Below are 10,614 nucleotides of genomic sequence, written 5' to 3'. Positions count from 1 at the left end.
GGAAGGGCAACGCCATCCGGCCGGGCAAGGACGGGCTGGACGAGGCCGTGCCCCACTTGCAAAGGATCGGCGCTGTCAGCCTCTATCGGACCCAGGACACGGCCCAGCTCAGTGAGCTGCGTTTGGACAGCAACGTGGCCGTCTGGCTGCCCTCCCAGCCAGTCAAACAAGGAGACGTGGTCACTGCCTATGTCACCGTCGCCAGCAATTCCACCGTGGACCTCTTCATCCTGAGGTAGGTGCCCAGGCTGGCCCAGGGCAGTCTTGCGCGTGCCTCGTGTGAGGCGGGGCTGGACGCCTGGGGTCTCACCACCTTCAGGGACCCTCGGGCTTCACAGTGAAGCCAGATTCTGCAGCTATACCAGGGCTCTCAGCAGCGCTTCTCATATCGCGGATTGGGGGCGGGGGAAGGGGGCCAGAAACCGCATCAGAAGGAAACAAAGGTAAATGAATCACTCTCTTTTGACCTTGAGTTGTCATTGAATTGGAGAAGGATGTGACTTTTCTTTAGCTTTGAATTCTTTTGTAGATATGCAAATACCTGTTGCATGATTGAGAGTATATTTTCACAGAGCCCCAGAAGAGACGTAGGGCTTATGATATTTAGGGTATTTTTACTTCAGGTGAATATGTGAGAAAAAGGCGGCAAGGATGCGTCCTTTAAAAAAAAAATTTGGTGAGGTTCAATGTTGCCAAGTCAGGGCTGGGGGAACCTGAGTTCCTGAGCTCGGCGTAGCTGTGATTAAAGGAGTCTGCCCAATAGAAAATCCCTGCACAGAGGAATTCCAGCTCCTAAAAAAAGAAAGAACAGAAAGTAAGTTGAAACAGCAGAATAACCCACTTGCCACCCCCACTGCTGGCTCAGCTCTTGAGTTCTAATAGGGCTGCTCTGTCACTGTGTGATGATTCCGAGGTCGGTCTGGGAGCGTCTGCTCTCCGAGGATTATTAATACTGGAGAAAAGCCACTTACAGCAAATCCTCTTAAAATGTAGACCAGGGTCTCTTAATAATGAGAAAATATTTGAGATTTGTTTAAAAGATAAAGATGATAAAAATCGTGTCCTTTTTTTTTTTTTTTTTACCTTCTAGTGCAGAAGGACTTAGGTCATAATTACAGCTCTGCCTTGGTTCTTTTTTAAAACAAGAAATACATCAAACGTTGAAGGAGTTGCTTGGGAAAATATCTGCAAAATAGAATGATAGCATTGTCTCGTGTATTTCTTTTTGGTTAGGTTTTGTTGTATAACGTCAAGAACGGTCACTTTAAAAGGCTTTGTTTGAGTTTGTTTTCACAAAATGCACTCCAGGCTTTCAATGTTTCTGAAGGCATTTCTTCACCCTTCGGATTCGAACAATGCTCCTCTGAAATGTGTGTCTGGTCATCGTCCTTGTCATGTTTTCTTTCAACTTTTAAGTGGGCTCATTTGACCAGATCCTCCCTTGCCAGCGTGCTCTGGATAGGATCGAGATCTTCACGACATCGTGCGATGTTATGAAATCCTCCCTCGTTCGCAAGATACAAAGTTTGCCCTGCGGGGATTCCCATCACATCCGCACTCTCAGCCTCCGAGGCCAGCCAGGCACCTGCTGACTGTGTGTGAGGAGGGACGCCCCTCCCCGTCAGGGCTCCAGTGGCTCAGTGGAAGTGTTACCTTATAACTTCGGGGCCAGGCTAGCAAACGTTTAGGAACCAGATTTTGCTTCCTTCTGCCTTGGCTGGGAAAGACACTGATCCGGAAGGTTTGAGTTCTGTTTTCCCTGGGTCCCTTGGCATGCTGGGTTTTAGATCATTTCATTGTAAAATAAATATATACAGCCTAGGCTTTGGAAAGTAGATGGAGAAGACAGGGATGGTACCACTAACACGCTTCATGATTCCAGAGCCCTAATTATCTTCACACTTGGACTGATCTGTAACTTTGCCTTCATTTTTTTTTAATAATAATTTTTTATTATATTATGTTAGTCACCATATAGTACATCCCTGGTTTTTGATGTAAAGTTCGATGATTCATTAGTTGCGTATAACACCCAGTGCACCATGCAATACGTGCCCTCCTTACTACCCATCACCAGCCTATCCCATTCCCCCACCCCCCTCCCCTCTGAAGCCCTCAGTTTTATTTCTCAGAGTCCATAGTCTCTCATGCTTCATTCCCCCTTCTGATTACCCCCCTTTCTTTGTCCCTTTCTTCCCCTACCGATCCTCCTGGTTCTTATGTTCCATAGATGAGAGAAACCATATGATAATTGTCTTTCTCTGCTTGACTTATTTCACTTAGCATTATCTCCTCCAGTGCCGTCCATGTTGCAGCAAATGTTGAGAACTCGTTCTTCCTGATAGCTGAGTAATATTCCATTGTAGATATGGACCACAGCTTCGCCTTCAGAAATGCAGGCTCTGTGGTCCACCATGGGTGGGTTTGAGTGAGTCACCGGGTGCCTGGGTCCCAGGAAGTGCAGGTCCTTCAGCGGCCGGTGGGCCCCAGGCCTGCTTCATTAGACAGGAGGGGATGTTTTCTGTAATTGTCATCATCACGGGCAGGAACGGTGGTGAGGACCAGCTCCTACAAACAGCTGGCTCAGCCCTGAGCCTGTCTCCTCCACTCCCTGGCTGTGGGACTGTGGGCAGCTCACCTGACCTCGGGGTACCTCTGTCCCCTCTCCTCTGCCTCAGCTGTCATCACGGCACCTCCTTCTGTAGGGGTGGGAGGCCCCCGAGAACCAATATTTATTTGTAAGGTGCTTGTAACAGCGCCTGGCCCGTAGAAAGTATGTCTATGAACGTTGACTATCGCTCACAGGGGCTGTGTTTAAAGATCCATCAAAACCTCCCTAAGCACTGAATTCTGTGTTAGCAGTAAAAGGACTCCATGCCTTGCATAAAACCACAGCCACCAGGTCTGTTCTCGATGTTGTTTTCATTCCCAACTCGCCATGATTTTGTTTAAAGAGAAAAACTTTTTTTTTTTATAATGACAAGCACTTTGGAGCACAGAGAGCAGCAATGGCGTGGTTCTGGGCTGGGCGTTGCTTAGGGCCGTGAGGTGGAGCAGCCTTCCTGATCATTCCAACCACAGACCAGAGTCCTGGGGGGAGACAGAGGAGACCCAGAGTCCTAACGTGAGGCCGAAGGATGCCGCTGCCGTGACTGATGGGCCGAGTGTGGGGGAAGCAGGTTTCCCTTTCCAGAGAAGATGGTGAACTGTAACTTAGTTAAAAATAATGTTCATTTTTCAATGGATTGTTTCAAGGATAAAATATTCAGTAAGAGAATGCAAGAGGTTGTACGAAGACGCAGCACGGACAGTGACTGCATGTGAGTGCACGTGCTCACGGGACCCACGTGCCTCCAGCCACGGCTGCGGGTTGGATGGCAGGAAATCCATCTTTCTACTGAGAAATTCGGGGGTCTTGCAGGAGACCTTGGAAGACCTCTCCTGACTGTGAAATCCAGAGGCGTTCTCCTTCAGTACCTTGCACGATGGCTTTGACCACAAGGCTTTATTTGGAGACAGCCAGGACTTTTTAGGGATTTTTATAGGGCCAGTAGCCTGTCTGGGAACCTGGCGTAGGCCTCCTTTATAAGATCGTTTTCACGAATGATGCTGCCTTCATGAGTCAAGAGAAGCAGCCTGCTTTTGGCTCAAGACTTCAGAAACTTAACTCAAACATGTCAAGTGTGGAAAGTTGAAGCTTTGTTTCCTGTAGTCATAGTGATTTGGGAGACCTATTTGAGAAAATAAGAAATCGTGATCGCCAACACAAATGAAAAATGCATAACCAGACGTGTTCCGCAGACACGTCGAGTGCATCCGTTCATGGGCGCAGGCCCCTTGGCCCTTGGCAGAAAGCGAAGCAGGGAGCAAGGGCCCAGCAGACATTTAGGGAATTCGTGCAAACCGATACCTGCTATCAAACCTAGATCACAAATGTCTCTTTTCACGGAGGTTTTCCTCCATGACTGAGATTTCTTGAAATAAACCTCGAGATTCCTTACAGCAAGCATAGGCTTGACTCACTATTCCAGCGGCTTCCAAAATATGCCGACAACCAAGTCGTCAGTCCTGAAGATGCCCAGTGCCACCGCACGTGCCTGGGTGCCACCAAGGCCTCGGGACGCTGAGGATGGGCCTTGGCCCCGACCCCTGCTTCCTCGAAGTGCCTTGTTAGACAGACTTTGCCCAACTTCTTCCTGCTTGGGATCCATGTCCACTTTACCTCGGTTGGTCCTGGCCTTGCAGGCCTCTAGAGGGGAGAGCGGGAGAGGCCACTGTGCCTCAGCCTCGTGCTAAGTAACTGGAATTCATGCCTACGAGTCAGTGGAGGTGGTCCGCACCTGAGAACAGGCTTGCTTCGTTGTGTCCAAAGTTCAGGAAAAAAACAGAAGTAAAACCAATGAATCCCTAAAGTTTACTGTGAACACACCCAGAGGACAGTTTGCACACCGGGAGCCCTGGAAACAAAGCCTGGAATGAGACTCGGGGTTGGGCGGGAGGGACGTGGGGGGGTGGAAGAAAGCAGGCAGCTCCCAGAGCCCCGAGGCAGGGACCAACTCTTCTTGGTTATTGCTCAAAGTATTAGAATTTTCTTGAAAGGAAAGGGGTTAGTGGTGACCTCGTATCAATTTGGGGGAACAAGTTAAGTCTCACTTATGATTTTCCAAGGCAGAAGCCAGCAGCGACCCAGGTCAAGTTGGCCTCACTTGTCTTGCCAAATGAGCTGAATTAAGCTTTGCTTGTGTGATGCAACTGGGTTTGTCAGCTCAAGGAATTTTCAAGGCTGGGCTCTGCTGTTCGTGTGTGATTTTAGCATCCTCCCGCTTTGGGTCAGTCCCTCAGCAAACTGAGAGCGTGAGCAGCTGGTATGGCGTTCCTGTCACTACCACTGATGATGCAGCCGGGCTGAGGACTCCCACGTTCCCCTGCGCCAACAGGTGCGTTGCTGTCACGTACATGGGTGATCAGATTGTTGGGTTCCCGAAGGTGTCTGATCCCGAGGGACGTCCTTTGATGTGTGAGTGACCATCAAGGGGCGTTTAAAACCCTTGAGAGGAGACGGAGGTCAATCAGACGACCATAGGACAACACTAGCCAAGGAATGAACCCCTCCCCCCAGAGCAGATTCCCAGAAGCCAAGATCTAACCAATTAAGCAACCCCAATGGGTTATAAAGAGATTCAAGTTTTACCTGTCGAAGTTAAACCACAACACGAGGTGTTAGCAACCGCCTCTCCTCGTGGTCACTTAGGGCCAGATGAACATGAGAATGATTTATTTCAGGCGACAGTGCTGCAGACCAGGTCTAAACCAGGTCTCTGTCTGATGGGAGCAATCAGCCATTTAATAAGAGACATCTCTTTGGAAATATAAGAGAAGCAAAGGTTGATAATCTGATCATTGATAATATAAGCAGCCTGTTGAGAAAATTTCTAGATTTGAGTTGGAGGCATCTTCAAAGGGTGGAATGAGGTTGGTGGCTTCAGCCCCAGGGGTTCTCCCCAGTTGGCAGTTTGACCCTTTGGTGATGTCATGGGCGCTCCCATCTGGCAGTGAAGGTTGTCCGGACGAGCTTTGCGTTCACACATAGATCACAGAGCCTCGGAGACAATTAGCAATGAGAGTCTGATCATGGGTGCATTCTAGTTTTCCATCTGGAATACAATTTTTATAGTTATTTCATTTTTATCAAAGATAGAGTGAAACTCATTTGTTTGTAAAAAAATAATAAGTCTAGGGGCGCCTGGGTGGCACAGCGGTTAAGCGTCTGCCTTCGGCTCAGGGCGTGATCCCGGCGTTCTGGGATCGAGCCCCACATCAGGCTCTTCCGCTATGAGCCTGCTTCTTCCTCTCCCACTCCCCCTGCTTGTGTTCCCTCTCTCGCTGGCTGTCTCTATCTCTGTCAAATAAATAAATAAAATCTTTAAAAAAAAAATAATAATAAGTCTAGTCTTCTTTTTTTTTTTTTAAAGATTTTATTTATTTATTTGACAGAGACAGCCAGCGAGAGAAGGAACACAAGCAGGGGGAGTGGGAGAGGAAGGAGGCTCCCAACAGAGGAGCCTGATGGGGCTCGATCCCAGAACGCCGGGATCACGCCCTGAGCCGAAGGCAGACGCTTAACCGCTGTGCCACCCAGGCGCCCCAATAAGTCTAGTCTTCTTAAACTTGGATTATTGATATCAGTGTAGGAAGGATACTGATTCTATGTTCTTAAATACGATATTCAGTAATAGCTCTGGTCATATCCAAGGGCGTCACTGGCTTTCTAAGGTCAATGTCAGTTCTTTAAAAGTGTCTGATAATAAGGAATCTCAGATAGACGTTTAAAGTATCTTTATGCTAAGAAGCCAGGCTATGGACTTGTCTAATTGAGTCCCGTTGCAAAGGGAATGGATTTTCATTGAGCTTATTCTAAAACGTATATTGTCATGAAGAATGAGAATATTTGATCAGAGTTTCTGAATTCTGGAGAGATCCGGTAGGGAGAAAAAGGGAAATGTTTCAATCCGGGTTTACAGTCGTGTGCTTTATCAAATCCCTGCAAGTTATAAATGTCTTAAAAGGAAGGAGGAAAGGGGTCCTTTCAATCTGGAAAACAAAATATTAAAGAACCAGCAGTGTTTTTAAACGAAGTCATCAAGATTCCAGTCCCTCCATCCATTCACTCAGTGTCCCATATTTAATTCTTGCTGTGTTTCATCTGGGTTAGCGGCTTCATGAATCCGTCTGCTCTCCGTTAGCGTTTGAGAAGGTCTTGCCCAGTTCAGTGTTGCGATCTTAAAGTTCTCAGACACTGTGTTCTGGAGGTCTGGTTGGGTCTCCCGAGGGTCTCTCTGAAGACGAGGGACTTCGGTCTGTGGTTGAGTGCGTGCGCTCAGAGAGGAAACATCGAGAGCAGAGCGGGAGCTGTGTGTGACGGGGACTTACCAACCGTGACAGTTGAAGATCTAGGGGGCTCCTATGTGTCTGGACTCCTGTGGACCTCGGGTGGTCACCCCGTGTCCTGCCAGCCCGGGACCAGCCCCCAGGTCTTCCGCTGAGGCAGCTGCCCTCTGCACCAGCCAGCCCTGCACAGACCCACAGGAATCTCCATATCTCCCTCTCTGTTCCTTCTCCCTGGGCCTTGTGAGGTTTCTCAGGAACACCTGAAATCGAGCAGCAATTTTCAGAGCTGCTCTGCCCCTTCCCGGGTCGGTTTTGTGTGCTGGCACCGATAACAGAGTCTTCGGGGCGTAAATCTGAAGAGACGATTTTTCTTTTTTAAGTAAAACTCTGTGAAGTCAGGGGGTAGTCTTCCCAGAACAATAAAAAGGGAGCAGAGGAGAGACAGTCTATGCTGTGCAAGGACTTGACAGCCTTGGCGTTGCTGGGGCAGGATTGCAGAATAAGGGAGCAGGGGGTGCCCTCAGCTGGGGCGCGGACGGCGCTCACACGGGGCCCCTGACTCACATGTTCTGTCCTGGTTTGACAAGTGGACGTGTACTCATGCTTGCTAAGAACTGGCGTTCCCCCCAACCAAATCCACACAGCATCCTGTGCCCTTAACAGCCTCTCTACGTTCCCAGCATCTTCCAATGAATAAATAAAAAGGATAAAGGGTGGAAGCAGGAAAGAGGCTTTTAAAGCAGTGAACTGAAGTGACTTTGCATGCAGGGGTGTTGGGAGAGGTGTTATTTTTCCAAGTAGGTTGCAATTTGTTGGTGGACTCATTCCTAGAAGCTAAATGCATGAAGAGGGAGTGCCCGTAGGGATCATTGACTGGCTGTCCCCTCCTCTAAAAGGATTTTTGCGATGCCAGCTCAGGGCAGAGGACACGGTGCTAGGCTCCCACGGGTGGGTGGCTGGTGGGATCCACGGAGCGTGTCTCTCCTGGTAGGCTGAAGCCCATCGGGGAGCTCCACACTTTAGTCCACTTACACTTAATTATACCCCAAACATACACAGATACACAAAATACACAAATGTTCACAGCAGCATTACCCATAATGGCCAAAACATGGAAACAACCTGCACGTCTATGAACTGGCGAACGAGTAAGCAAAGTGCCATCTCTCCATGTATTGGGATATCGTGTGGCCACAGAAAGGACTGTAGTAGAGATTCAGGCCATGGCGTGGATGGAGCTTGAAACCGTGATGCTGGGGGGAGAGGCCAGGGACCCACGACCCCAGCCTCTGGGGTCACTGGCTTTGCTGAGAAGCTAAAAACACCGGCTTTCAGCGCAGTCTCTGAATTCATACAAGCGGACAACAGAATCACTTTTCAGCGTCACCATGCAGGCCTGGGGACCTGATGGTGACCCTGGGCTGAGCTGTGTCTCTTGATCTAAGTTGTGGTTCAAAGCATCAGTGAATTCCTTTCCTGGGGCTTCTGTAACAAACTACCCCAGATGGGGCTGCTTAAAGCGTCGGAAACGTGGCCTCTCACAGATCTGCAGGCAGAAGCGTGGAGTTAGGGCGCTGGCTGGGCCGAGGTTCCTCCAGAGGCAACGTGGGGCAGGGAGTGGGGGGATCCTTCCCTGTCTCTTCCTCATTCAGCTGGTGCCTCGGCTCCTGGCTGCATCGCTCCCGCCCTGCCTCTGTCCGCACACGGCTGTCCCCTCCCTGTCCCTCTGCATCCATGTCTCAGATCCCCTCGCCTTTCCCTGCAATGATCCCCTCCGGAGATCCGGCACTAGTCACCTCTGCAAAGACCCTGTTTCCCAGTGAGGCCACATTCTGGGGTCCTGGATGGACACGAAGTGGGAGAGCCCCCACTCTCCCACCCACTCCAGAGAGGAGAGGACCACCCCATGCATTTCGGGGCCTTGCACCGTGTCATCCTGGGAACTTCTGAACTGCCTTGTGCCCCTCGGCAGCTCCGCGTGGTGGGAGAGCAGAGCTCCCGGGGCGAATCAGAGCCTTCACCAAGCAGAGAGCACGCCCGTCTGGGCCCCATGCACCTGTGCCCTGCTCTCAAACCCCCCTCTGATTCCTGACCGCAGCCTGCACCCGTGCTGTTGTAACCAAATGTCGGCGAGCTCTTTTTTTCTTTCCTTGATCCCCTTTGATCCAAGGGTATGGGAAAGCCTGAAAGGCAATTTCCAGATCCCTGGCTCGCCCCTGGAAGATTTGGCTCTTCATTCCCAAATAGGCATCCATCCCACAGGGCAGGTGGAGCCCTCAGGAATGACCCGACTCTCCCAGACTCATCATTAGGAGGAGACCCCAAAACACAGCTGGGTTTGCACTGACTGCAAATTTGGAGCTAATTCAGACAATTCTGGAAACTCATTTTCCCACACTCTGTCTACAATTCATTTCCCTGTTGAATGTCTCCGAAGGAAAGGTTTGTTTTCATTTTGTTCAGCTTGTCATTTTAAACGTATTCTTCTGGAACAGAGAAAAGGAACAATTTTCTTTCTGCTTGGGAAGAAGTGAAGAAATAATGTTTCCTGCCCAGGGCCCCCTCCTCAGCTCCCCACAACACATCTGCGTTGCCAGGCAGCCCGGCTTCGGTGGGACATTTGACTGTTGTGGGAAAAACATTTACACATAAAATTGACTCCAGCTCTCTGAAAAGTGAAAGAAAGCAGAGCCTTTCTGACCGAGACCTGCTTCCTTTATGCCACATTCTTTCACCGATTTAAGAGTCAGCTTAGTTTTCAAAGTAAAGTAAAGTAAAAATGTAAAAACTAAAGGGCATCTTCGTTTTCTGGCTTCCTGGGTCACAGTTCCGTCTGCTGCACACAGCGTACCGTGTGCATAAGGGGACCAGTCTACCTGGGCATTCTTGGAGAGCAGAGGCAGGCTGCGGGGTGAGTAAGAATTGCAGTAAGAGTGTGGGCTACTCCAGGGTCCCAGAATACTGGGGTATTTTTTTTAAAGATTTTTATTCTTAAGTAATCTCTACACCCCACGTGGGGCTTGAACTCACGACCCCAAGATCAAATGAGTAAGAATTGCAGTAAGAGTGTGGGCTACTCCAGGGTCCCAGAATACTGGGGTATTTTTTTAAAGATTTTTATTCTTAAGTAATCTCTACACCCCACGTGGGGCTTGAACTCACGACCCCAAGATCAAGAGTCACTCGCTCCACTGACTGAGCCCACCAGAAGCCTCCATACTGGATTTTTTTTTTAAATTTATTTTAGAGAGGGAGAGAAAGAGAGAGAGTGTGCAAGCAAGGGGAGGGGCAGAGGGAGAGGGAGAACCAGACTCTGCACTGAGCATGGAGCCCGGCACAAGGCTCCATCCCAGGACGCTGAGATCATGACCTGACCTGAGATCAGAAGTTGGAGGCTCCATCGACTGAGCCACCGAGGCGCCGCTGGGGTATTTTTAAGTGTTGATTTGCTGCTACTTTGCTTGGTGTCATGGCATTACTGCAGGATTCCTTAATATGGGAAATCTAAACCATGTATGCCTTGCAACCCCAAGAATTATTGGGTGAATTAAAGTCTCAGATAGGGAGACAAGGCTTACCTCATTCTAAAGCATTCCGATTGCATTACCCCTTCCTTGTTCGGAACCTTCTTTGGAACCTCAATCCTGTTTCAGCCTCCACCCCCCGCGCTCCTAGATATGCTGAGCACATTTTCTTGCATTTACGAGCCCTCTGTGGCCAGCTGGG

At 49.4% G+C, this 10,614-nt stretch overlaps 1 protein-coding gene across 1 annotated transcript in view; it reads left to right on the top strand.

Annotated features, from left to right (window-relative positions):
- TMEM132C (transmembrane protein 132C) overlaps positions 1-10,614 on the top strand; it is a 310,078-nt gene that overhangs the window by 90,857 nt on the left and 208,607 nt on the right. The window contains exon 3 of the mRNA XM_034637908.1: positions 6-235. Coding sequence (XP_034493799.1) covers positions 6-235 — 230 coding nt within the window. The remainder of the gene's footprint in view (positions 1-5; positions 236-10,614) is intronic.

The sequence above is a fragment of the Ailuropoda melanoleuca genome, chromosome 12 (assembly GCF_002007445.2).
Source record: "Ailuropoda melanoleuca isolate Jingjing chromosome 12, ASM200744v2, whole genome shotgun sequence".
NCBI classification, from domain to species: domain Eukaryota; kingdom Metazoa; phylum Chordata; class Mammalia; order Carnivora; family Ursidae; genus Ailuropoda; species Ailuropoda melanoleuca.
The sequence above is the reverse complement of the archived record's forward strand: the minus strand, read 5'-3'. Positions and strand labels throughout refer to the sequence as shown.